We start from the raw sequence: 24,956 nt of genomic DNA on the forward strand, positions 1-24,956 counted from the left end.
CAACATCTGTAACAACCACCACAGAACATTCCCCAACATCTGTAATAACCACCACAGAACATTTCCCCAACATCTGTAACAACCACCACAGAACATTCCCCAACATCTGTAACAACCACCGAGGAACATTCCCCAACATCTGTAACAACCACTCTCAGAACATTCCCCAACATCTGTAACAACCACCACAGAACATTCCCCAACATCTGTAACAACCACCACAGAACATTCCCAAACATCTGTAACAACCACCACAGAACATTCCCCCAACATCTGTAACAACCACCTCAGAACATTCCCCAACATCTGTAACAACCATCTCAGAACATTCCCCAACATCTGTAACAACCACTCTGAGAACATTCCCCAACATCTGTAACAACCACCACAGAACATTCCCCAACATCTGTAACAACCACCACAGAACATTTCCCCAACATCTGTAACAACCACCACAGAACATTCCCCAACATCTGTAACAACCACCGAGGAACATTCCCCAACATCTGTAACAACCACTCTCAGAACATTCCCCAACATCTGTAACAACCACCACAGAACATTCCCCAACATCTGTAACAACCACCGAGGAACATTCCCCAACATCTGTAACAACCACTCTCAGAACATTCCCCAACATCTGTAACAACCACCACAGAACATTCCCCAACATCTGTAACAACCACCACAGAACATTCCCCAACATCTGTGACAACCACCACAGAACATTCCCCCAACATCTGTAGCAACCACCACAGAACATTCCCCAACATCTGTAACAACCACCACAGAACATTCCCCAACATCTGTAACTACCACCACAGAACATTCCCCAACATCTGTAACAACCACCACAGAACATTCCCCAACATCTGTAACAACCACCACAGAACATTCCCCAACATCTGTAACAACCACCGAGGAACATTCCCCAACATCTGTAACAACCACTCTCAGAACATTCCCCAACATCTGTAACAACCACCACAGAACATTCCCCAACATCTGTAACAACCACCACAGAACATTCCCCAACATCTGTGACAACCACCACAGAACATTCCCCAACATCTGTAACAACCACCACAGAACATTCCCCAACATCTGTAACAACCACCGCGGAACATTCCCCAACATCTGTAACAACCACAACATAACATTCCACAACATCTGTAACAACCACCTCAGAACATTCCACAACATCTGTAACAACCACCACAGAACATTCCCCAACATCTGTAACAACCACCTCAGAACATTCCCCAACATCTGTAACAACCACCACAGAACATTCCCCAACATCTGTAACAACCACCTCAGAACATTCCCCAACATCTGTAACAACCACCTCAGAACATTCCCCAACATCTGTAACAACCACCACATAACATTCCACAACATCTGTAACAACCACCTCAGAACATTCCCCAACATCTGTAACAACCACCACAGAACATTCCCCAACATCTGTAACAACCACCACAGAACATTCCCCCAACATCTGTAACAACCACCTCAGAACATTCCCCAACATCTGTAACAACCACCACAGAACATTCCCAAACATCTGTAACAACCACCACAGAACATTCCCCCAACATCTGTAACAACCACCTCAGAACATTCCCCAACATCTGTAACAACCATCTCAGAACATTCCCCAACATCTGTAACAACCACTCTGAGAACATTCCCCAACATCTGTAACAACCACCACAGAACATTCCCCAACATCTGTAATAACCACCACAGAACATTTCCCCAACATCTGTAACAACCACCACAGAACATTCCCCAACATCTGTAACAACCACCGAGGAACATTCCCCAACATCTGTAACAACCACTCTCAGAACATTCCCCAACATCTGTAACAACCACCACAGAACATTCCCCAACATCTGTAACAACCACCACAGAACATTCCCAAACATCTGTAACAACCACCACAGAACATTCCCCCAACATCTGTAACAACCACCTCAGAACATTCCCCAACATCTGTAACAACCATCTCAGAACATTCCCCAACATCTGTAACAACCACTCTGAGAACATTCCCCAACATCTGTAACAACCACCACAGAACATTCCCCAACATCTGTAACAACCACCACAGAACATTTCCCCAACATCTGTAACAACCACCACAGAACATTCCCCAACATCTGTAACAACCACCGAGGAACATTCCCCAACATCTGTAACAACCACTCTCAGAACATTCCCCAACATCTGTAACAACCACCACAGAACATTCCCCAACATCTGTAACAACCACCGAGGAACATTCCCCAACATCTGTAACAACCACTCTCAGAACATTCCCCAACATCTGTAACAACCACCACAGAACATTCCCCAACATCTGTAACAACCACCACAGAACATTCCCCAACATCTGTGACAACCACCACAGAACATTCCCCCAACATCTGTAGCAACCACCACAGAACATTCCCCAACATCTGTAACAACCACCACAGAACATTCCCCAACATCTGTAACAACCACCACAGAACATTCCCCAACATCTGTAACAACCACCACAGAACATTCCCCAACATCTGTAACAACCACCACAGAACATTCCCCAACATCTGTAACAACCACCGAGGAACATTCCCCAACATCTGTAACAACCACTCTCAGAACATTCCCCAACATCTGTAACAACCACCACAGAACATTCCCCAACATCTGTAACAACCACCACAGAACATTCCCCAACATCTGTGACAACCACCACAGAACATTCCCCAACATCTGTAACAACCACCACAGAACATTCCCCAACATCTGTAACAACCACCACAGAACATTCCCCAACATCTGTAACAACCACCACAGAACATTCCCCAACATCTGTAACAACCACCACAGAACATTCCCCCAACATCTGTGACAACCACCACAGAACATTCCCCCAACATCTGTAACAACCACCACAGAACATTCCCCAACATCTGTAACAACCACCACAGAACATTCCCCAACATCTGTGACAACCACCACAGAACATTCCCCAACATCTGTGACAACCACCACAGAACATTCCCCAACATCTGTGACTTCTCCAGCTTCAGACCTAAGAGACAGACCACAGAGTAACAATAGATACAGCTGTTTTATTTAGCCTGTGATTTATTCATTTATTTATCATATTCACTGGAGGCTGTTTAAAATATACCATGTGTAACATACACAGTGGGCATTCCATTCTTGGTACACGCTCAGCATTAGTCCTTGATCATGACTCTCAGTTTCATTACATTACACATACATTTTGTTAAGAGCCGTGACGCTTGGTCACACATCGTTTTCCGGTTCTGGTTTTGGAAGCATAAGGACCTTATCTTTTATATTGTCGAGAAATAATTTTCTTAAAAATAAAAGGTTACATTTTGATACCCAGTTTAATAGGGTTAAAGGTTACCAAAGGCCATATCTCCATCTTACAACTCTTGTTTACCGAGATGTAACACGCTCCTGAACACCTGTGTTGTAAACGGAAGACACACGACAAACATGTTGTCACTGAAAAATACGGTCTGCTGCAACTGTGTTAAAAAGAGGTAAAACAGTGTACAGTAAGTGTGTATTTAGCAGTTGTGTGTGTGGAGTTTTTTTTTTGGGGGGGGGGGGGGTGATATGAAAGTAGAGGGATTTATGTTTCTAGAACCGCACCGCAGTTGAGAATCGATTCACGTTTAAGATTTTAAGGACTGTTTTTTTGGCTTCGAGAGACAATTCGCCCTTTAATTAAACAAAACATGTACGTTCCTTGGACTAAGGAGTAACGTTAGACTCTTCTAGTCCAATATTAAGCTAGCTCAGCATAGCGGTACGTACCAGAGGGAAGAGCCGAGCGGCCCTGATATGATGTGCTAGGCGGGGTGTGTTGTACTGATAGTTACCTACAGCCTATGGTGGCAGGCTCAAGGCCTTGTTTGACAGAGAATATAATATGCCAGTCATTATGACGGTCTAGCAGCTACAGATTCTAGACTGCCCGGTAGATACATTGTAACCTCTATTGCTATCAGTGGTAGCCTATTGCACCGAGATGACATAGCAGTAAACCTAGAGTCGGAGTGTCGGGGTGACCCGATAACCGGGATAAAAATGTGCAGGACAATGAAACATTGTAACATTGAACATGAGTGATAACGACAACCTCTGGTATGCAGACGGTGGGCTGCTACAATATGATACTCACGGTGTAGTGAAGGCACGGCGTATTCAGAGTACTTCTTCACTGACGTGTCTCTGTCCCGTATTTTCTCAGAGATTCCATTCCCAATACTGACATAATTACTGGGGAAAATGCCAACCCGATCCTCGATCAGCCCCGTCCACCAGCCCTCGTCCCCGGACACTAGCGAATCCTTCGATAGCACCTCCACCAGGTCGCCCTTCCGCAGGCTGAGCTCGTCTTCCGCCCCAGCATCATAGTCGAACACAGCGGTCCAGTAGCCTGAGAGGTCCGGTCCTCCTGGGCCGCTAGCCGGAGCATCAACGCCGACAGTCCCGGCGACAGTGTCATTCTCCGGCCAGCAAAACGCTTCAGTTTCCACCCCATCTGGAGGAGAAGAGACGTACCTTCCGCTGGGACTCGGGTTGTTGTCAAAAGCGGGTTTGGAGGCATCCATTGAAGCGATCCATAGGGGCAACCTGGTCCTGGATTACAGGGTGCAGTCTGCGGAGCTCGTAGCCAACACCTGCACGCACCGGGACACGAGGGATGGTCGCAGCACCGTGGGTACAAAGCCACCCCGGCCACCGTGAGAGCTAAGCAGCCTAGTGGGCTAATCCCGGTGAAACGTCGCTGCTGCTGCTGAAAACAGACTCACTCTGGTTGTTGCAGCGTTCATTCATATCTGTAGTGGTACCTAGCTACCTGCAGGACTAAATCAAGAATCACAATTCCCATTTAGGAAATGACCAATATGTTCCTCCTTTCCCACTTCCACTTTCCGTCGTTAATAATTCTCCCCTTTGCCGTGTGCATGCGCTGTAAACCACCCTCTCTCTTCTATATTCCCAGCCAGCCAAATGTGCCAACAGACGAATCATGCCTCCTGTCTCCTACGATATGATTGGCGCACGTCTGCATCAATCACGTGTTTACCTTGATCCCATAGCTTCAGGTTGTGTGTGTGTGACAACCGTAATATAAATATGTTTGTGAAAACGCCTTACCGTACAGTGGCAATATGAACAGGGTTTACAACAAGGCAAACAAAGCAAAACCCGCTACAATATAAACAGCAACTGTAACACATTCAGCACCATGGACAGCAACGTCTTCAACAGAACGATGGGGTAGCGGCTTCAGCTGCACCCACCCAGCCTGCTGGCTGCGTCTCAATGAGAGAAGACGCCAGGCAGCACTTGTGTTGAGCTGGTGTGCCGTGCTGTAGGGACGGGGACGGGGACGGGTGGGGGCTACGGGGACGGGGACGGGGGGCTACGGGGAAGGGGACGGGGGGCTACGGGGACGGGGACGGGGACGGGGGAAGCATCAACTCTGCTCGGTCGCTGATCTACACGTCATAATGAGTAGGCTAGTTATTGAGAATGCAATATGTAGATCGATGAGCCTTCTCTGCCATGCATGCTTATTGGGTCTCATTACCCCCCCCCCCCCCCTTAATGTACAATTTTCAAATGCATAGAAAGTAATTTGTAGATAATTTTTTGGTGCTACAGTGTAGGCCAACATAATTTCCAATAGATCTTCCATGTAAAAAAATATGCACCATAGATCCAAACAAGGATTCTTCTGTCTCCTTTATTATGATGTTAACCAAAATCAAAACAATCTAAAATACATTTTTTTGGGGCATAAATTAATAAAATAAGTTAAGGTTAATTTCATGCATAATTCCCTGAAATAAAAAAACTGACATTTCATAGTGAGAAATTAAAAATAAACCAACAACCAAAAATGAACAATCCAACTATTTGAAATATAAGTGACATTATGAGGAGCTAGCAGGGTGTGTGTGGTGGTGTTGTGACATTATGAGGAGATAGCAGGGTGTGTGTTGTGGTGACATTATGAGGAGATAGCAGGGTGTGTGTTGTGGTGTTGTGACATTATGAGGAGATAGCAGGGTGTGTGTGGTGGTGTTGTGACATTATGAGGAGATAGCAGGGTGTGTGTTGTGTTGTTGTGCCATTATGAGGAGATAGCAGGGTGTGTGTTGTGACATTATGAGGAGATAGCAGGGTGTGTGTTGTGACATTATGAGGAGATAGCAGGGTGTGTGTTGTTGTGACATTATGAGGAGATAGCAGGGTGTGTGTTGTGACATTATGAGGAGATAGCAGGGTGTGTGTTGTTGTGACATTATGAGGAGATAGCAGGGTGTGTGTTGTTGTGACATTATGAGGAGATAGCAGGGTGTGTGTTGTGACATTATGAGGAGATAGCAGGGTGTGTGTTGTTGTGACATTATGAGGAGATAGCAGGGTGTGTGTTGTTGTGACATTATGAGGAGATAGCAGGGTGTGTGTTGTGTTGTTGTGACATTATGAGGAGATAGCAGGGTGTGTGTTGTTGTGACATTATGAGGAGATAGCAGGGTGTGTGTTGTGTTGTTGTGACATTATGAGGAGATAGCAGGGTGTGTGTTGTGGTGTTGTGACATTATGAGGAGATAGCAGGGTGTGTGTTGTGTTGTTGTGCCATTATGAGGAGATAGCAGGGTGTGTGTTGTTGTGACATTATGAGGAGATAGCAGGGTGTGTGTTGTGACATTATGAGGAGATAGCAGGGTGTGTGTTGTTGTGACATTATGAGGAGATAGCAGGGTGTGTGTTGTTGTGACATTATGAGGAGATAGCAGGGTGTGTGTCGTTGTGACATTATGAGGAGATAGCAGGGTGTGTGTTGTTGTGACATTATGAGGAGATAGCAGGGTGTGTGTTGTTGTGACATTATGAGGAGATAGCAGGGTGTGTGTTGTGTTGTTGTGACATTATGAGGAGATAGCAGGGTGTGTTGTTGTGACATTATGAGGAGATAGCAGGGTGTGTGTTGTTGTGACATTATGAGGAGATAGCAGGGTGTGTGTTCTGTTGTTGTGACATTATGAGGAGATAGCAGGGTGTGTGTTGTTGTGACATTATGAGGAGATAGCAGGGTGTGTGTTGTTGTGACATTATGAGGAGATAGCAGGGTGTGTGTTGTTGTGACATTATGAGGAGATAGCAGGGTGTGTGTTGTTGTGACACTATGAGGAGATAGCAGGGTGTGTGTTGTGGTGTTGTGACATTATGAGGAGATAGTAGGGTGTGTGTTGTTGTGACATTATGAGGAGATAGCAGGGTGTGTGTTGTGGTGTTGTGATATTATGAGGAGATAGCAGGGTGTGTGTTGTGGTGTTGTGACATTATGAGGAGATAGCAGGGTGTGTGTTGTTGTGACATTATGAGGAGATAGCAGGGTGTGTGTTGTGGTGTTGTGACATTATGAGGAGATAGCAGGGTGTGTGTTGTGGTGTTGTGATATTATGAGGAGATAGTAGGGTGTGTGTTGTTGTGACATTATGAGGAGATAGTAGGGTGTGTGTTGTTGTGACATTATGAGGAGATAGCAGGGTGTGTGTTGTGACATTATGAGGAGATAGCAGGGTGTGTGTTGTGACATTATGAGGAGATAGCAGGGTGTGTGTTGTGACATTATGAGGAGATAGCAGGGTGTGTGTTGTGACATTATGAGGAGATAGCAGGGTGTGTGTTGTGACATTATGAGGAGATAGTAAGGTGTGTTGTTGTGACATTATGAGGAGATAGCAGGGTGTGTGTTGTGACATTATGAGGAGATAGTAAGGTGTGTGTTGTGTTGTTGTGAACTTCTTAACTGTAATTCAATCAATCCTGAAAGATGTTCTGGTACCATGGGTTGATTGGTAGGCACACTATAACCGTGGACAAAACACACTGACAGGTACCAAATGGCACCATATTTCCTATATAGTGCACTGCTTTTGACCAGGACCCTACTGTATATTCATTTAGTAGTGCACTATATAGGGAATAGGGTGCCATGTGTGATGTACATGTCTCCTCTATCTTACAGACAGAGGATCTCTGTTAACTGTTCAACCTGTATAGCAGCTTTGATTGAATTCCGTCCAGTTTGGTCATGACACCTATGTTGTGATAAGACACGGCCAATAGGACGCTCCGGACAGCTCACATAGACGTTCACATCAATCCTCATTGACATTTTAAACGTTGAAATGCCTTGAGATTCTGCCATAATTTCCATGGATACAAGGTCAGGTCAAGTCTGTGTGAACCAAAGTGTCAAAAAGGCATCAGAGTGAATATCAACCAAGCCTCTCACACCAGTCAGTTTAACTTTACAGTCATCAACCAAGCCTCTTACACCACTAGACATCTTAACATTATCGTCATGGTAGACATCTTAACATTATAGACATGGTAGACATATTAACAGTATAGTCATGGTAGACATATTAACAGTATAGTCATGGTAGACATGGTAGACATATTAACAGTATCGTCATGGTAGACATATTAACATTATAGTCATGGTAGACATATTAACATTATAGTCATGGTAGACATATTAACAGTATAGTCATGGTAGTCATGGTAGACATATTAACAGTATAGTCATGGTAGACATATTAACATTATAGTCATGGTAGACATATTAACATTATAGTCATGGTAGACATATTAACAGTAGAGTCATGGTAGACATATTAACATTATAGTCATGGTAGACATATTAACATTACAGTCATGGTAGACATATTAACATTATAGTCATGGTAGACATATTAACAGTAGAGTCATGGTAGACATATTAACATTATAGTCATGGTAGACATATTAACATTACAGTCATGGTAGACATATTAACATTATAGTCATGGTAGACATATTTCCAGTATAGTCATGGTAGACATATTAACATTATAGTCATGGTAGACATATTAACAGTAGAGTCATGGTAGACATATTAACATTATAGTCATGGTAGACATATTAACATTATAGTCATGGTAGACATGGTAGACATATTAACAGTATAGTCATGGTAGACATATTCACATTATAGTCATGGTAGTCATGGTAGACATATTAACATTATAGTCATGGTAGTCATGGTAGACATATTAACATTATAGTCATGGTAGACATATTAACAGTATAGTCATGGTAGACATATTAACATTATAGTCATGGTAGACATATTAACATTATAGTCATGGTAGTCATGGTAGACATATTAACATTATAGTCATGGTAGTCATGGTAGACATATTAACATTATAGTCATGGTAGACATGGTAGACATATTAACAGTATAGTCATGGTAGACATATTAACAGTATCGTCATGGTAGACATATTAACATTATAGACATGGTAGACATATTTACATTATAGTCATGGTAGACATATTAACATTATAGTCATGGTAGTCATATTAACATTATAGTCATGGTAGTCATGGTAGACATATTAACAGTATAGTCATGGTAGACATATTAACATTATAGACATGGTAGACATATTTATATTATAGTCATGGTAGACATATTAACAGTATAGTCATGGTAGACATATTAACATTATAGACATGGTAGACATATTAACATTACAGACATGGTAGTCATGGTAGACATACTAACAGTATAGTCATGGTAGACATGGTAGACATATTAACATTATAGTCATGGTAGACATGGTAGACATATTAACAGTATAGTCATGGTAGACATATTAACATTATAGTCATGGTAGACATATTAACATTATAGTCATGGTAGACATATTAACAGTATAGTCATGGTAGACATATTAACAGTATAGTCATGGTAGACATATTAACATTATAGTCATGGTAGACATGGTATACACATTAACAGTATCGTCATGGTAGACATATTAACAGTATAGTCATGGTAGACATGGTAGACATATTAACAGTATCGTCATGGTAGACATATTAACATTATAGTCATGGTAGACATATTAACATTATAGTCATGGTAGTCATGGTAGACATATTAACATTATAGTCATGGTAGTCATGGTAGACATATTAACATTATAGTCATGGTAGACATATTAACATTATAGTCATGGTAGACATATTAACAGTATAGTCATGGTAGACATATTAACAGTATAGTCATGGTAGTCATGGTAGACATATTAACAGTATAGTCATGGTAGACATGGTAGACATATTAACAGTATAGTCATGGTAGACATATTAACATTATAGTCATGGTAGACATGGTAGACATATTAACATTATAGTCATGGTAGACATATTAACATTATAGTCATGGTAGACATATTAACAGTATAGTCATGGTAGACATATTAACAGTATAGACATGGTAGACATATTAACAGTATAGTCATGGTAGACATATTAACATTATAGTCATGGTAGTCATGGTAGACATATTAACATTATAGTCATGGTAGACATATTAACATTATAGTCATGGTAGACATCTTAACATTATAGTCATGGTAGACATATTAACAGTATAGTCATGGTAGACATATTAACAGTATAGTCATGGTAGACATATTAACATTATAGTCATGGTAGACATCTTAACATTATAGTCATGGTAGTCATATTAACATTATAGTCATGGTAGACATATTAACATTACAGACATGGTAGTCATATTAACATTATAGTCATGGTAGACATATTAACAGTATAGTCATGGTAGACATATTAACAGTATAGTCATGGTAGACATATTAACATTATAGTCATGGTAGACATATTAACAGTATAGACATGGTAGACATATTAACATTATAGTCATGGTAGACATATTAACAGTATAGACATGGTAGACATATTAACAGTATAGTCATGGTAGACATATTAACATTATAGTCATGGTAGACATATTAACATTACAGACATGGTAGTCATATTAACATTATAGTCATGGTAGACATGGTAGACATATTTACATTATAGTCATGGTAGACATATTAACAGTATAGTCATGGTAGACATATTTACATTATAGTCATGGTAGACATATTAACATTACAGTCATGGTAGACATATTAACATTATAGTCATGGTAGACATATTTACATTATAGTCATGGTAGACATATTAACAGTATAGTCATGGTAGACATATTAACAGTATCGTCATGGTAGTCATGGTAGACATATTACCAGTATCGTCATGGTAGACATATTACCAGTATCGTCATGGTAATCTTACTGGATCTTGTTGGTACATGTTTTTCACTCTGCTTGCTTATTGGTTAAGATTATATGTGATGCTTCAGCCCCTTTACATGGTGTGTTTGGTTTTGTCACCTTTGTAACACAGCATGTGTCCCAAATTGAAAACTATTATATTTATAGTGCACTATACAGTCCTTTACAGTGTAGTGCCCTACTGTTGACCAGAGTCCTTTACAGTATAGTGCCCTACTGTTGACCAGAGTCCTATACAGTATAGTGCCCTACTGTTGACCAGAGTCCTATACAGTATAGTGCCCTACTGTTGACCAGAGTCCTTTACAGTATAGTGCCCTACTGTTGACCAGAGTACTTTACAGTATAGTGCCCTACTGTTGACCAGAGTCCTTTACAGTATAGTGCCCTACTGTTAACCAGAGTCCTTTACAGTATAGTGCCTTACTGTTGACCAGAGTCCTTTACAGTATAGTACCCTACTGTTGACCAGAGTCCTTTACAGTATAGTGCCCTACTGTTAACCAGAGTCCTTTACAGTATAGTGCCCTACTGTTGACCAGAGTCCTTTACAGTATAGTGCCCTACTGTTGACCAGAGTCCTTTACAGTATAGTCCCCTACTGTTGACCAGAGTCCTTTACAGTATAGTGCCCTACTGTTGACCAGAGTCCTATACAGTATAGTGCCCTACTGTTGACCAGTCCTATACAGTATAGTGCCCTACTGTTGACCAGAGTCCTTCACAGTATAGTGCCCTACTGTTGACCAGAGTCCTATACAGTATAGTGTCCTACTGTTGACCAGAGTCCTATACAGTATAGTGCCCTACTGTTGACCAGAGTCCTATACAGTATAGTGCCCTACTGTTGACCAGAGTCCTTTACAGTATAGTGCCCTACTGTTGACTAGAGTCCTTTACAGTATAGTGCCCTACTGTTAACCAGTCCTTTACAGTATAGTGCCCTACTGTTGACCAGAGTCCTTTACAGTATAGTGCCCTACTGTTGACCAGAGTCCTTTACAGTATAGTGCCCTACTGTTAACCAGAGTCCTTTACAGTATAGTGCCCTACTGTTGACCAGAGTCCTTTACAGTATAGTGCCCTACTGTTGACCAGAGTCCTTTACAGTATAGTGCCCTACTGTTGACCAGAGTCCTTTACAGTATAGTGCCCTACTGTTGACCAGAGTCCTATACAGTATAGTGCCCTACTGTTGACCAGTCCTATACAGTATAGTGCCCTACTGTTGACCAGAGTCCTTTACAGTATAGTGCCCTACTGTTGACCAGAGTCCTTTACAGTATAGTGCCCTACTGTTGACCAGAGTCCTTTACAGTATAGTGCCCTACTGTTGACCAGAGTCCTTTACAGTATAGTGCCCTACTGTTGACCAGAGTCCTTTACAGTATAGTCCCCTACTGTTGACCAGAGTCCTTTACAGTATAGTGCCCTACTGTTGACCAGAGTCCTATACAGTATAGTGTCCTACTGTTGACCAGAGTCCTATACAGTATAGTGCCCTACTGTTGACCAGAGTCCTATACAGTATAGTGCCCTACTGTTGACCAGAGTCCTTTACAGTATAGTGCCCTACTGTTGACTAGAGTCCTTTACAGTATAGTGCCCTACTGTTAACCAGTCCTTTACAGTATAGTGCCCTACTGTTGACCAGAGTCCTTTACAGTATAGTGCCCTACTGTTGACCAGAGTCCTTTACAGTATAGTGCCCTACTGTTAACCAGAGTCCTTTACAGTATAGTGCCCTACTGTTGACCAGAGTCCTTTACAGTATAGTGCCCTACTGTTGACCAGAGTCCTTTACAGTATAGTGCCCTACTGTTGACCAGAGTCCTTTACAGTATAGTGCCCTACTGTTGACCAGAGTCCTATACAGTATAGTGCCCTACTGTTGACCAGTCCTATACAGTATAGTGCCCTACTGTTGACCAGAGTCCTTTACAGTATAGTGCCCTACTGTTGACCAGAGTCCTTTACAGTATAGTGCCCTACTGTTGACCAGAGTCCTATACAGTATAGTGTCCTACTGTTGACCAGAGTCCTATACAGTATAGTGCCCTACTGTTAACCAGTCCTTTACAGTATAGTGCCCTACTGTTGACCAGAGTCCTTTACAGTATAGTGTCCTACTGTTGACCAGTCCTTTACAGTATAGTGCCCTACTGTTGACCAGAGTCCTTTACAGTATAGTGCCCTACTGTTGACCAGTCCTATACAGTATAGTGCCCTACTGGTAACCAGAGTGCCCTACTGTTGAGTCCTAAGGGCCCAGCTACAGTGAGATGGATGTGAAAATGTCAATTCATGGGATTGTTTTTTAAATTTATCAGTAGTTGTTAATTAAAGTTAATTCAAAATTAAAATTAGCAAAATTAACAACGTCTATATTTAATCTATATTAATGTTCTTGTTAAATATATTATTAACACGTCTATTTGATATCCGTGGACATCAATAGAGATCATCCATACCTGTCTTTTTAAATATTTGTAAAATCATATCACAATGTGAAATAAAAGTTTATTTCAAAGTTGCCATACATACTGTTACATCAATGCTGATTCAAAAAAGAAACAATTTAAGATTTTGTTACAAATATGGTGATTTATAATAAATATGGTGATATATAGTAAATATTCAAACATAACAAATCCCCCTCCTCTGACCTGCACCATGAGATTACACAACAAAACAAAAACAGACTTTTGAGAAATGTGATCTTGAATGTCTAATATGTTAATTTCATATTTTTTTTTTTTTTTTTTTAAATATTGTTTCTGACCTCTGCAAAAATCCAGTGTAATCTGGTGATTACAACACGGGGCATACTGTAGATAGTTATGCAATAGTAGTGTATGATTGAGGCTTGTCTGTTGTCCTGCAAACGACCCAATAGGTGACACGGTCTCAGGAGACCCATCCTGCACCTTTCACTATAGACATGAATATTTAACCAATTACAATTATTTTGATGTAAAGAACATCCATTAAAACGTCTTCTTATCGCCCTTTTGCATTAGTGATAATGACAGCATTGTGGTGTAAAAACAACAAACCGTGTGGCCCAACTACATCTAAAAACAAAACTTTAAATTAATATGTTTCATTTCCTGCACCTGTACAGTATCTGGTAATTGTAGTTTTTTTTCTTTTAAGACTTGTAGTTTGAAGACAAAGTAAGCTCCACAGAACAGCATGATGAGTGAAAGAGACACGGGGTATGTACACGGTAGTCGTTTAGCAGACGCTCATATCCAGAGAGACTTAACAGTAGTGTGCATACATGTTCATACTTTTGGAAATTGCACCCATAATCCCTGCTGTTGCAAGCGCCATTTTCTTCCAACTGAGCCACACAGGACCACGCATGAACTCTTTTCACGTGACAAAATAATAATTACAACCAAACTAACAAAATGGTCCGCCATCAAAAGAAACAAGACAGGCATCATGATAAATATATTGTTTGAACGTATGTAGACCAGGATAGGGCTCAATTCCATTTCAATCAGGGTAGGGCTCAATTCCATTTCAATTCCAGTCAATTCAGGTACACTGAAATTCAAATTCCAATTATCTTCAATGCTTTTCAATGAGGAATCTGGTTTACTTTCTGAATTGACTGGAATAGAAATGGAGTTGACCCCAACCCTGATTGAAATGGAATTGACCCCAACCCTGATTGAAATGGAATTGACCCCAACCCTGATAGAAATGGAATTGACCCCCAACCCTGATTGAAATGGAATTGACCCCAACCCTGATAGAAATGGAATTGACCCCAACCCTGATTGAAATGGAATTGACCCCAACCCTGATTGAAATGGAATTGACCCCAACCCCGATTGAAATGGAATTGACCCCAACCCTGATTGAAATGGAGTTGACCCCAACCCTGATTGAAATGGAATTGACCCCAATCCTGATAGAAATGTAATTGACCCCAATCCTGATACAAATGGAATTGACCCCAACCCTGATTGAAATGGAATTGACCCCAACCCTGATTGAAATGGAATTGACCCCAACCCTGATTGAAATGGAATGAACCCTAACTCTGATTGAAATGGAATTGACCCCAACCCTGATTGAAATGGATCTGACCATAACTCTGATAGAAATGAAATTGACCCCAACCCTGATAGAAATGGAATTGACCCCAACCCTGATAGAAATGGAATTGACCCCAACCCTGATTGAAATGGAGCTGACCCCAACCCTGATTGAAATGGAGCTGACCCCAACCCTGATTGAAATGGAATTGACCCCAACCCTGACTGAAATGGAATTGACCCCAACCCTGATAGAAATGGAATTGACCCCAACCCTGATTGAAATGGAGTTGACCCCAACTCTGATTGAAATGGAGTTGACCCCAACTCTGATTGAAATGGAATTGACCCCAACCCTGATTGAAATGGAATTGACCCCAACCCTGATAGAAATGGAGTTGACCCCAACCCTGATAGAAATGGAATTGACCCCAACCCTGATAGAAATGGAATTGACCCCAACCCTGATTGAAATGGAGCTGACCCCAACCCTGATTGAAATGGAATTGACCCCAACCCTGATTGAAATGGAATTGACCCCAACCCTGATTGAAATGGAATTGACCCCAACCCTGATTGAAATGGAATTGACCCCAACCCTGATAGAAATGGAATTGACCCCAACCCTGATTGAAATGGAATTGACCCCAACCCTGATTGAAATGGAATTGACCCCAACCCTGATTGAAATGGAATTGACCCCAACCCTGATAGAAATGGAATTGACCCCAACCCTGATAGAAATAAAGTTGGCCCCAACCCTGATTGAAATGGAGTTGGCCCCAACCCTGATAGAAATGGAGTTGACCCTAACCATGGTGTAGATAAGAAAAGTTCTTTATTTTTTTGTTGTTGGTTTATATCATTCTATTTGTGGTCACTTGATAACATAACTCTTCTTGTTTTCCCTCTCAGGAGGGGAGGGGGAAGAATGGATCTGATAATCAAACATACACCTATGTTGACATCCCTGTAGCCACACACACGTTACTGTGTTTGTTTGTCATTTATTTAACTTAACGAGGTAAGCCAGTTAAGAACAAATTCTTATTTACAATGATGGCCTACTCCGGCAAAACCCTAACCCGGACGACACTGGGCCAATTGTATGCCGCCCTATGGGACTCCCAATCACGGCCGGTTGTGATACAGCCTGGAATTGAACCAGGGTCTGAAGTGACGCTGGTCCACTGAGATGCAGTATACCGCTGCTCCACTCGGGAGCCCAACGTGATGTACATACAGTCTGTAGGAAAGGCACTGGCTTGATGTCTCATGACAGAGATGAACAATACATATACATGGAGGGTTTATGAAGAGTGGACCAGACCAAACCAGACCAAACCAGACCAGACCAGACCAAACCAGAACAAAACACATCAGACCAAACCAGACCAGAGCAGACCAAACCAAACCAGACCAGACCAGAGCAATCCAGACCAGACCAGACCAAACCAGACCAAACAAGAACAAACCACATCAGACCAAAGTAGACCAAACCAGAGCAGACCAGACCAAACCAGAGCAGACCAAACCAGAGCAGACCAGAGCAGTCCAAACCAGAGCAGACCAGAGCAGTCCAAACCAGAGCAGACCAGAGCAGACCAAACCAGAGCAGACCAAACCAGAGCAGACCAGAGCAGTCCAAACCAGAGCAGACCAGAGCAGACCAGACCAAACCAGAGCAGTCCAAACCACATCAGACCAAAGTAGACCAAACCAGACCAGACCAAACCAGAGCAGGCCAAACCAGAGCAGACCAGAGCAGTCCAAACCAGAGCAGACCAAACCAGACCAGACCAAACCAGACCAAACCAGACCAGACCAAACCAGAGCAGTCCAAACCAGAGCAGTCCAAAACAGAGCAGACCAAACCAGACCAAACCAGATCAGACCAAACCAGATCAGACCAGACCAGACCAGACCAAACCAGTCCAAACCAGAGCAGACCAAACCAGACCAAACCAGAGCAGTCTAAACCAAACCAGACCAAACCAGTCCAAACCAGAGCAGACCAAACCAGACCAAACCAGACCAGTCCAAACCAAACCAGACCAGACCAAACCAGACCAGGGGAAGGGAAGAGACAACCCCATCACAGGGGCTGGAGGTTGAGCTTGACATTGAGATTGATACTCTGGCACCACCTGGTGGTACCAGAGTATCATTGCAAGTTCCTGGTCGCCCTCTGATGACCTCATCGTGTTACTGAGGTGTATTCGTAGAGAGCCACCAACTCCTCCATGGCTTGTTAGCCAAAGCCTATTGGGGGAAATGAATGGGATTTTAGGACAAATGCATAAAATAAGGTCTGTGGTAAACACCGGCTTAGAAGATCTGATATGTTTTGATAATCTTTATCAGCTAATGTCACTTTGTGTGAATTTTGAAGCAACTACAGTATGCACATAGAGGCCCCATAATTCATAAAGGTCATGTTAACTGACTGTTATTATATTACAGAACAAAACGTATAAGATATCCTAATCTCTATTAGTTGCAGTCCGTAGCAAACAAAAAACGTTTTTGCAACGAAAACGAGAGTCTCTATTGGACAAATTCAGGTAGGTCCCTCCCAGTTTCTTTGGTTTGTAGTGAATACACCTCTGGTATTGTAGTTGTACCTCTCTGCTCTTTTGGTTCTCTACACAGATTTAAAATGACCAACAATGACTGACTTATATAATAGACTACAGTATATATGGTGTATTTATAGATCTATAGATATATAAAGAAAACAACATCTGATTGTTGAGAGCTTGAAATCAGTATACATGAGTTTTTAATGTCATAAAACCAAACCACCAGTTGTGTTACAGTACAACCCACTACACACATCTCCAGTGCCCCATACAGCTCTCTCTCTCCCTCTGCTCTCTCTCTCTCTCTCTCTCTCCCTCTGCTCTCTCTCTCTGCTCTCTCTCTGTCTCAGCTATCTCTCTCTCTCTCTCTCTCCCTCTGCTCTCTCTCTCTGCTCTCTCTCTGTCTGCTCTCTCCCTCTGCTCTCTCTCTGTCTGCTCTCTCTCTCTCTGTCTCTCTCTCTCTCTCTCTCTCTGCTTTATCTCTGTCTGCTCTTGCTCTCTATCTCTCTCTCTCTCCGTCTGCTCTCTCTCTGTCTGCTCTCTCTCTCTGCTCTCTCTGTCTCAGCTATCTCTCTGTCTCAGCTATCTCGCTCTCTCTTTCTCTCTGTCTCAGCTATCTCTCTGTCTCAGCTATCGCTCTCTGCTCTCTCTCTCTTTCTCTCTGTCTCACCTATTTCTCTCAGCTCTCTCTCTCTGCTCTCTCCCTGTCTCAGCTATCCATCTCTGCTCTCTCTCTGTCTCAGCTCTCTCACTCTCTGCTCTCTCTTAACTCTTTCTCTCTCTCTGAGCCAGTGGGATGTAACCTACTGTAGATTGTGAGTTACCAGGCACACTGAACATAACAGCCTTCAATACATGATTACACCCAAACACATTCCTGTACCGGCTTCCTGTACCGGCTCTATTTAACGCATATATCCCTTTGAAAATGTGACAAACGATAACGTATATTTACTCTGATTAAGTATCGCATGAATGGAATGAAAAGCTTGTCAATGAGACACGAGTCAGGCCATCTCATCTGAACCCTCTCAGACCATGCAGGTAGTGAGCTCTCACAGAATGACAGATGTTCCTAGTCTTACACTACAATATTGGCATTTTGTAGCATTTTTTTTTTTACAGAAGAAGTATCAATAAATAGATGTTTAACAGCAGAAGTCTCAATAAATAGATGTATATTAGCAAAGTGCATCATGGCAGACCAGTAGAAAAATACCTGTAAATTATCAATCTGTTACAGTTCTCTGCAGAAACACCATTTTTTGGGGGGGGGGATTTTTGAAAACTTTGTAAGAGCAAGATATTATTTATATTAATAACAAATAAAATAACAATAAAATAACAATGCCATTTCTTAAATGTTTTAGGGAGATATAATAGATCTTTTAGAAAACATGAAGAAGACATTGGGGCACATCTAAAATAGCACCCTATTCCCTATATAGTGCAGAACCGTATCGGCCCTGGTCAAAAGTAGTGCATTATATAGTGAATAGGGTGCCATTTGCGACACAGGCATCCCCCCCCCCCCCCCCCCCCCCCCCCCCCCCCCCCCCCCTTACCAAGCCACAGTAGTTGGAGCTGAATGTGACCACATTGAAATAAATAGTCAAAATATACAGAATATATGGAAATATGCTATATATAGACAAATGTACTGAAGTAATGTTCAGGGCACTTTGATAATGTCATCCTTCTATGTCTTCCTCACCTCCTCCTCCTCCTCCTCTTCCTCTACCTCCTCCTCTTCCTCCTCCTCCTCCTCTTCCTCCTCTTCTATCTCCACCTCCACCTCCTCCACCTCCTCCTTCTCCTCCTCCACCTCATCCTTCTCCTCCTCCACCTCCTCCTCCTCCACCTCCTCCTTCTCCTCCTCCTCCACCTCCTCCTCCTCCTCCTCCACCTCCTCCTCCTCCTGTCTTTAGTTCGATAGTTGATCTTGTTCTCTGTTGTTCCTCTGCTGCTGCGTTCGTTCCTTTTAATAAGAAACTAAGCAAATAAAATACTAATAAATACTATGAGTCCATTCAATTGTCACTCATCATCAACAATATATTTTCCATTAGTTATATACCATGTTTTGTTCTCCATAATGTAAGATCTGAAAATAGTATCTTTGATTTCCTCTTTTTTTTGGTAAAAAACAAACAAAAGTGTTTTGGTTTTATCCCCCAAAATACTTAGTTTAGAAAAAGTTGTTCTCATCAAGGTGTTGAGAAAAATATAGACTTCTTCTGATAGCTCAGATCTCACCGGCTTATTGTCTCTTCTAGTGGAATACAGACCAGACCAGATGAGACCAGATGAGACCAGACCAGACCAGTTGAGACCAGACACCCTCTGGTGTTCTTACTCCGGTATGGAGGTACCCCAGCCCCAGCTGTAAGCTCTCCCTGCCTTAACAGACATCTCCTTCAGAGGAGATGGACTGATTATGTCTGGGGGTCCTTAGAGTGGGGTTGAGGGAGGGTGGAGCGGCAGAGGAGAGGGGGCCACCACCAACTCCCCTTTACCTCATATTGTTCTCCTCCTCTCATCCCTTCATACCAACAAAATATATTTCCATCATTACATCATTCCACACTGAGAATCCTATTTTTACTCTCCATTAAGTTATACTTTGAACCTCCTGTAAGGATGCTCTAGAAGTGTCCCAGAACTCTTCTAGAAGTGTCCCAGAAGTATTCTAGAAGTGTCTCAGAAGTATTCTAGAAGTGTCCCAGAAGTATTCTAGAATTGTCCCAGAAGTATTCTAGAATTGTCTCAGAAGTGTTCTAGAAGTGTTCCAGAGGTGTTCTAGAAGTGTTACAGAAGTGTTCCGGGAGGTTCTAGAAACCCTCTATATGACAGTAGGCCTCCATGCTGGAGAAGAGGATGTAGAGGAACCAGAGACTGAAGAAGAAGGCTGAGGTGGCCAGTCTGTGTCCGCGCGGCCCGCCCAGCTCCCCCCCGATGTGGGCCCGGCGGCGGTACAGCAGCACGGAGACCCCAAGGAAGGCGAAGATGGTGTAGAGGGTGACGGAGAAGGCCAGGGAGCCGGCCTCCACCACAAACTGCTTGCCCTGCATGTGCCAGTAGATGGCGGCTATCGACCACGCCACCCCAATGCCCAGGAACACGTTGATCGCGTTGCTGCCCGTCACGTTACCGATGGAAGCATCTGCATATGTGTCCTGCACCGCCGCTACCTTACTGGCAAATGTGTCTGGAGAGAGAGAGAGAGGGAAAGAGGGAGCGAGAGAGAGAGGGAGGGAAAGAGGGAGGGAGGGAAAGAGGGAGATAGAGAGAGAGGGAGGGAAAGAGGGAGGGAGGGAAAGAGGGAGATAGAGAGAGAGACATAAAGAAAGAGTAAAATGGAGACAGAGAGAGAGGGAGAGGGAGGGAGGGAAAGAGGGAGAGAGAGAAAGGTGCAAATCAAATCAAATTGTATTGGTCACATACACATGGTTAGCAGATGTTATTGTGAGTGTAGTGAAATGCTTGTGTTTCTAGATCCGACAGTGTAGCAGTATCTAACAGGTAATATCTAACAAATTCCACAACAAAACCTAATACACACAATCTGGTAAAGGAATGGGATGAGAATATATAAATATAAAATATATGGATGAGCAGTGTCAGCGCAGCTAAGATGCAATAGATAGTAAAGAATAGATATTGAAGGATACAGTATACAGTATATACATACGAGATGAGTAATACAAGATGTGTAAACATTCTTAAAGTGGCATTATTGAAGTGACAAGTGTTCCATTTATTAAAGTGGCCAATGATATCAAGTCTGTAGGTAGGCAGCTGCCTCTCTGTGCTAGTGGTGGCTGTTTAACTTTTTGCGGATCATTTGGACGCTAGCATCCCATCTCGACAACTTCCGGTGAAATTGCAGAGCGCGAAATTCAAATGACAGAAATAGTTATATTTAACATTCATGAAAATATAAGTATCTTACATCATTTAAAAGCTTAACGTCTTGTTAATCCAGCCGCTGTGTCAGATTTCAAAAAAGACTTTACGGCAAAAGCACACCATGCGATTATCTGAGGACAGCGCCCAGCACACAAAAGCATTAAAAACATTTTACAACCAGGCAGGTGCCGCCACGAAAGTCAGAAATAACGATATAATAAATGCCTTACCTTTGAAGATCTTCTGCTGTTGGCACTCCAAAAGGTCCCAGCTACATCACAAATGGTCGTTTTGTTCGATAAAGTCCTTCTTTATATCCATAAAAACTCAGTTTAGCTCGCTTCAGTCAATAATCCACTCCGTTTCCCTCCTTCAAAATGCATACAAAATGAATCCCAAACGTTACCAATAAACTTCTCCAAACAAGTCAAACAACATTTATAATCAAACCTCAGGTACCCTAATACGTAAATAAACGATACAATTTAAGACGGAGAATCATTATTGTCATTACCGGAGATGAACAACAAAGTACGCGCATTCACCAGAACGCGTAACAAACACTACAGCCAAAATGGAAGCCACTTAGAAAAACTACAAATTCTAGCTAATTTTTCCAAAAACAGGCCTGAAACTCTTTCTAAAGACTTATGACATCTAGGAACTGCAATCTGGGAGGTTTTCCCTTCATATTAAAAATGACAGCAGGAATCAATGGTGGGCTGAATGTTATTTTTTCTTCTTCTGGATGGTTTGTCCTCGGGTTTTCGCCTGCCATATCAATTCTGTTATACTCACAGACATTATTTAAACAGTTTAGAAACTTTAGAGTGTTTTCTATCCAAATCTTTATCCAAATCCAGATCATTATATGCATATCCTAGCTTCTGGGCTAGAGTAACAGGCAGTTTACTTTGGGCACGCTTGTCATCCAGATGTCAAAATACTGCCCCCTAGCCCAAAGAGGCTAACAATCTGATGGTCTTGAGAGCGAAGCTGTTTCTCAATCTCTCTGTCCCAGCTCTGATGCACCTGTACTGACCTCGCCTTCTGGATGGAAGTGGGGTGAACAGGTAGTGGCTCGGGTGGTTGTTGTCCTTGATGATCTTTTTTGTCTTTCTGTGACATCAGGTGTTGTAGGTGTCCTGGAGGGCAGGTAGTTTGCTGGTAGTTACCTGTGGTTGCGGGCGGTGCAGTTGCCCTACCAGGCGGTGATACAGCCTGACAGGATGCTCTCAATTGTGCACCTGTAAACGTTAGTGAGGGTTTTTAGTGACAAGCCACATTTTTTCAGCCTCCTGAGGTTGAAGAGGCGCTGTTGCGTGGACCATTTCAGTTTATCGGTGATATGTACACAGAGGAACTTTCCACCTTCTCCACTCCTGTCCCTTCGATGTGGATAGGGAGGTGGTCCCTTTGCTGTTCCCTGAAGTCCACGATCATCTCCTTTGTTTTGTTGACATTGAGTGATAGGTTGTTTTCCTGACACCACACTCCGAGGGCCCTCACCTCCTCCCTGTAGGCCGTCTCGTCGTTGTTGGTAATCAAGTCTACCACTGTTGTGTCCTCTGCAAACTTGATGATTGAGTTGGAGGCGTGCATGGCCACGCAGTCATGGGTGAACAGGGAGTACAGGAGAGGTCTGAGAACGCACCCTTGTGGGGCCCCGTGTTGAGGATCAGCGGAGTGGAGATATTTCCTACCTTCACCACCTGGGGTCGGCCTGTCAGGAAGTCCATGACCCAGTTGCACAGGGCGGGGTCGAGACCCAGGGTCTCAAGCTTAATGATGAGTTTGGAGGGTACTATGGTGTTAAATGATGAGCTGTAGTCAATGAACAGCATTCTTACATGGGTATTCCTCTTGTCCAGATGGGATAGGGCAGTACGCAGTGTGATGGCGATTGCATCGTCTGTGGACCTATTGGGGCGGTAAGCAAATTGAGGTGGGTCTAGGGTAACAGGTAGGGTGGAGGTGATATGATCCTTGACTATTCTCTCAAAGCACTTCATGATGACAGGAGTGCTACGGGGCGATAGTCATTTAGTTCAGTTACCTTAGCTTTCTTGGGTACAGGATCAATGGTGGCCATCTTGAAGCATGTGGAGACAGCAGACTGGGATAGGGAGACATTGAATATGTCCGTAAACACACCAGCCAGCTGGTCTGCGCATGCTCTGAGGATGCGGCTAGGGATGCCGTCTGGGCCGGCAGCCTTGCGAGGGTTAACACGTTTAAATGTTTTACTCACGTCGGCCACAGAGAAGGAGAGCCCACAGGCTATACAGGGCCGTGTCAGTGGCACTGTATTGTCCTCAAAGTGCACAAGGACTTGTTTAATTTGTCTGGGAGCAAGACGTCGATTTCTGCGACGGGGCTGGTTTTCTTTTTGTAATCAGTGATTGTCTGTAGACCCTGCCACATATGTCTCGTGTTTGAGCCGTAGAATTGCGACTCCACTTTGTCTCTATACTGACGCTTAGCTTGTTTGATTGCCTTACGGAGGGAAGAACTACACTGTTTGTATACGGTCATGTTTCCAGTTGCCTTATCATGATTAAATGCGGTGGTACGTGCTTTCAGTTTTGCACGAATGCTGCCATCAATCCACGGTTTCTGGTTAGGGAAGATTTTAATTGTCACAGTGGGTTCAACATCTCCTATACACTTTCTTATAAACTCGCTCACCGAGTCAGCGTATATGTCAATGTCATTGTTTGAGGCTACCCGGAACATATCCCAGTCCACGTGATCAAAGCAATCTTGAAGCGTGGAATCCGATTGGTCAGACCAGCGTTGGATAGACCTAAGCACAGGCGCTTCCTGTTTTAGTTTCTGCCTATAGGAGGGTAGCAAGAAGATGGAGTCATGATCAGATTTGCCAAAAGGAGGGCGGGGGAAGGCCTTGTATGCATCGCGGACGTTAGAGTTAGCTGTGGTCGAGTGTGTTACTCGCTGGTGTACTGCAATCGATATGCTGATAGAATTTAGGTAGCCTTGTTCTCAGATTAGCTTTGTTAATAATACAATAAAATGTAGCCTCAGGATATATGGTTTCCATTTTGCATAAAGCCCAGTGAAGGTCCTTGATGGCTGGCTTGGTATCCGCTTGCGAGTTACTTTGGAGAGTTATTTTGGGAGATAATACA

General features: G+C 42.9%; 2 protein-coding genes across 5 annotated transcripts in view; both read right to left on the minus strand.

Annotated features, from left to right (window-relative positions):
* Positions 1 to 5,356, minus strand: part of map3k9 (mitogen-activated protein kinase kinase kinase 9) — a 76,473-nt gene extending 71,117 nt beyond the window's left edge. Inside the window, exon 1 of the mRNA XM_055862471.1 lies at positions 4,220 to 5,356. Coding sequence (XP_055718446.1) covers positions 4,220 to 4,652 — 433 coding nt within the window. The 5' untranslated portion in view covers positions 4,653 to 5,356. The remainder of the gene's footprint in view (positions 1 to 4,219) is intronic.
* Positions 5,357 to 19,810: 14,454 nt separating this feature from the next.
* Positions 19,811 to 24,956, minus strand: part of slc8a3 (solute carrier family 8 member 3) — a 281,169-nt gene continuing 276,023 nt past the window's right edge. For all 4 annotated transcript variants that reach the window (XM_055862473.1, XM_055862474.1, XM_055862472.1 and 1 more), the window contains one exon: positions 19,811 to 21,106. In XM_055862473.1, coding sequence (XP_055718448.1) covers positions 20,730 to 21,106 — 377 coding nt within the window. In that variant the 3' untranslated portion in view covers positions 19,811 to 20,729. The remainder of the gene's footprint in view (positions 21,107 to 24,956) is intronic.

This window comes from Salvelinus fontinalis, chromosome 15, assembly GCF_029448725.1.
Source record: "Salvelinus fontinalis isolate EN_2023a chromosome 15, ASM2944872v1, whole genome shotgun sequence".
NCBI lineage: Eukaryota > Metazoa > Chordata > Actinopteri > Salmoniformes > Salmonidae > Salvelinus > Salvelinus fontinalis.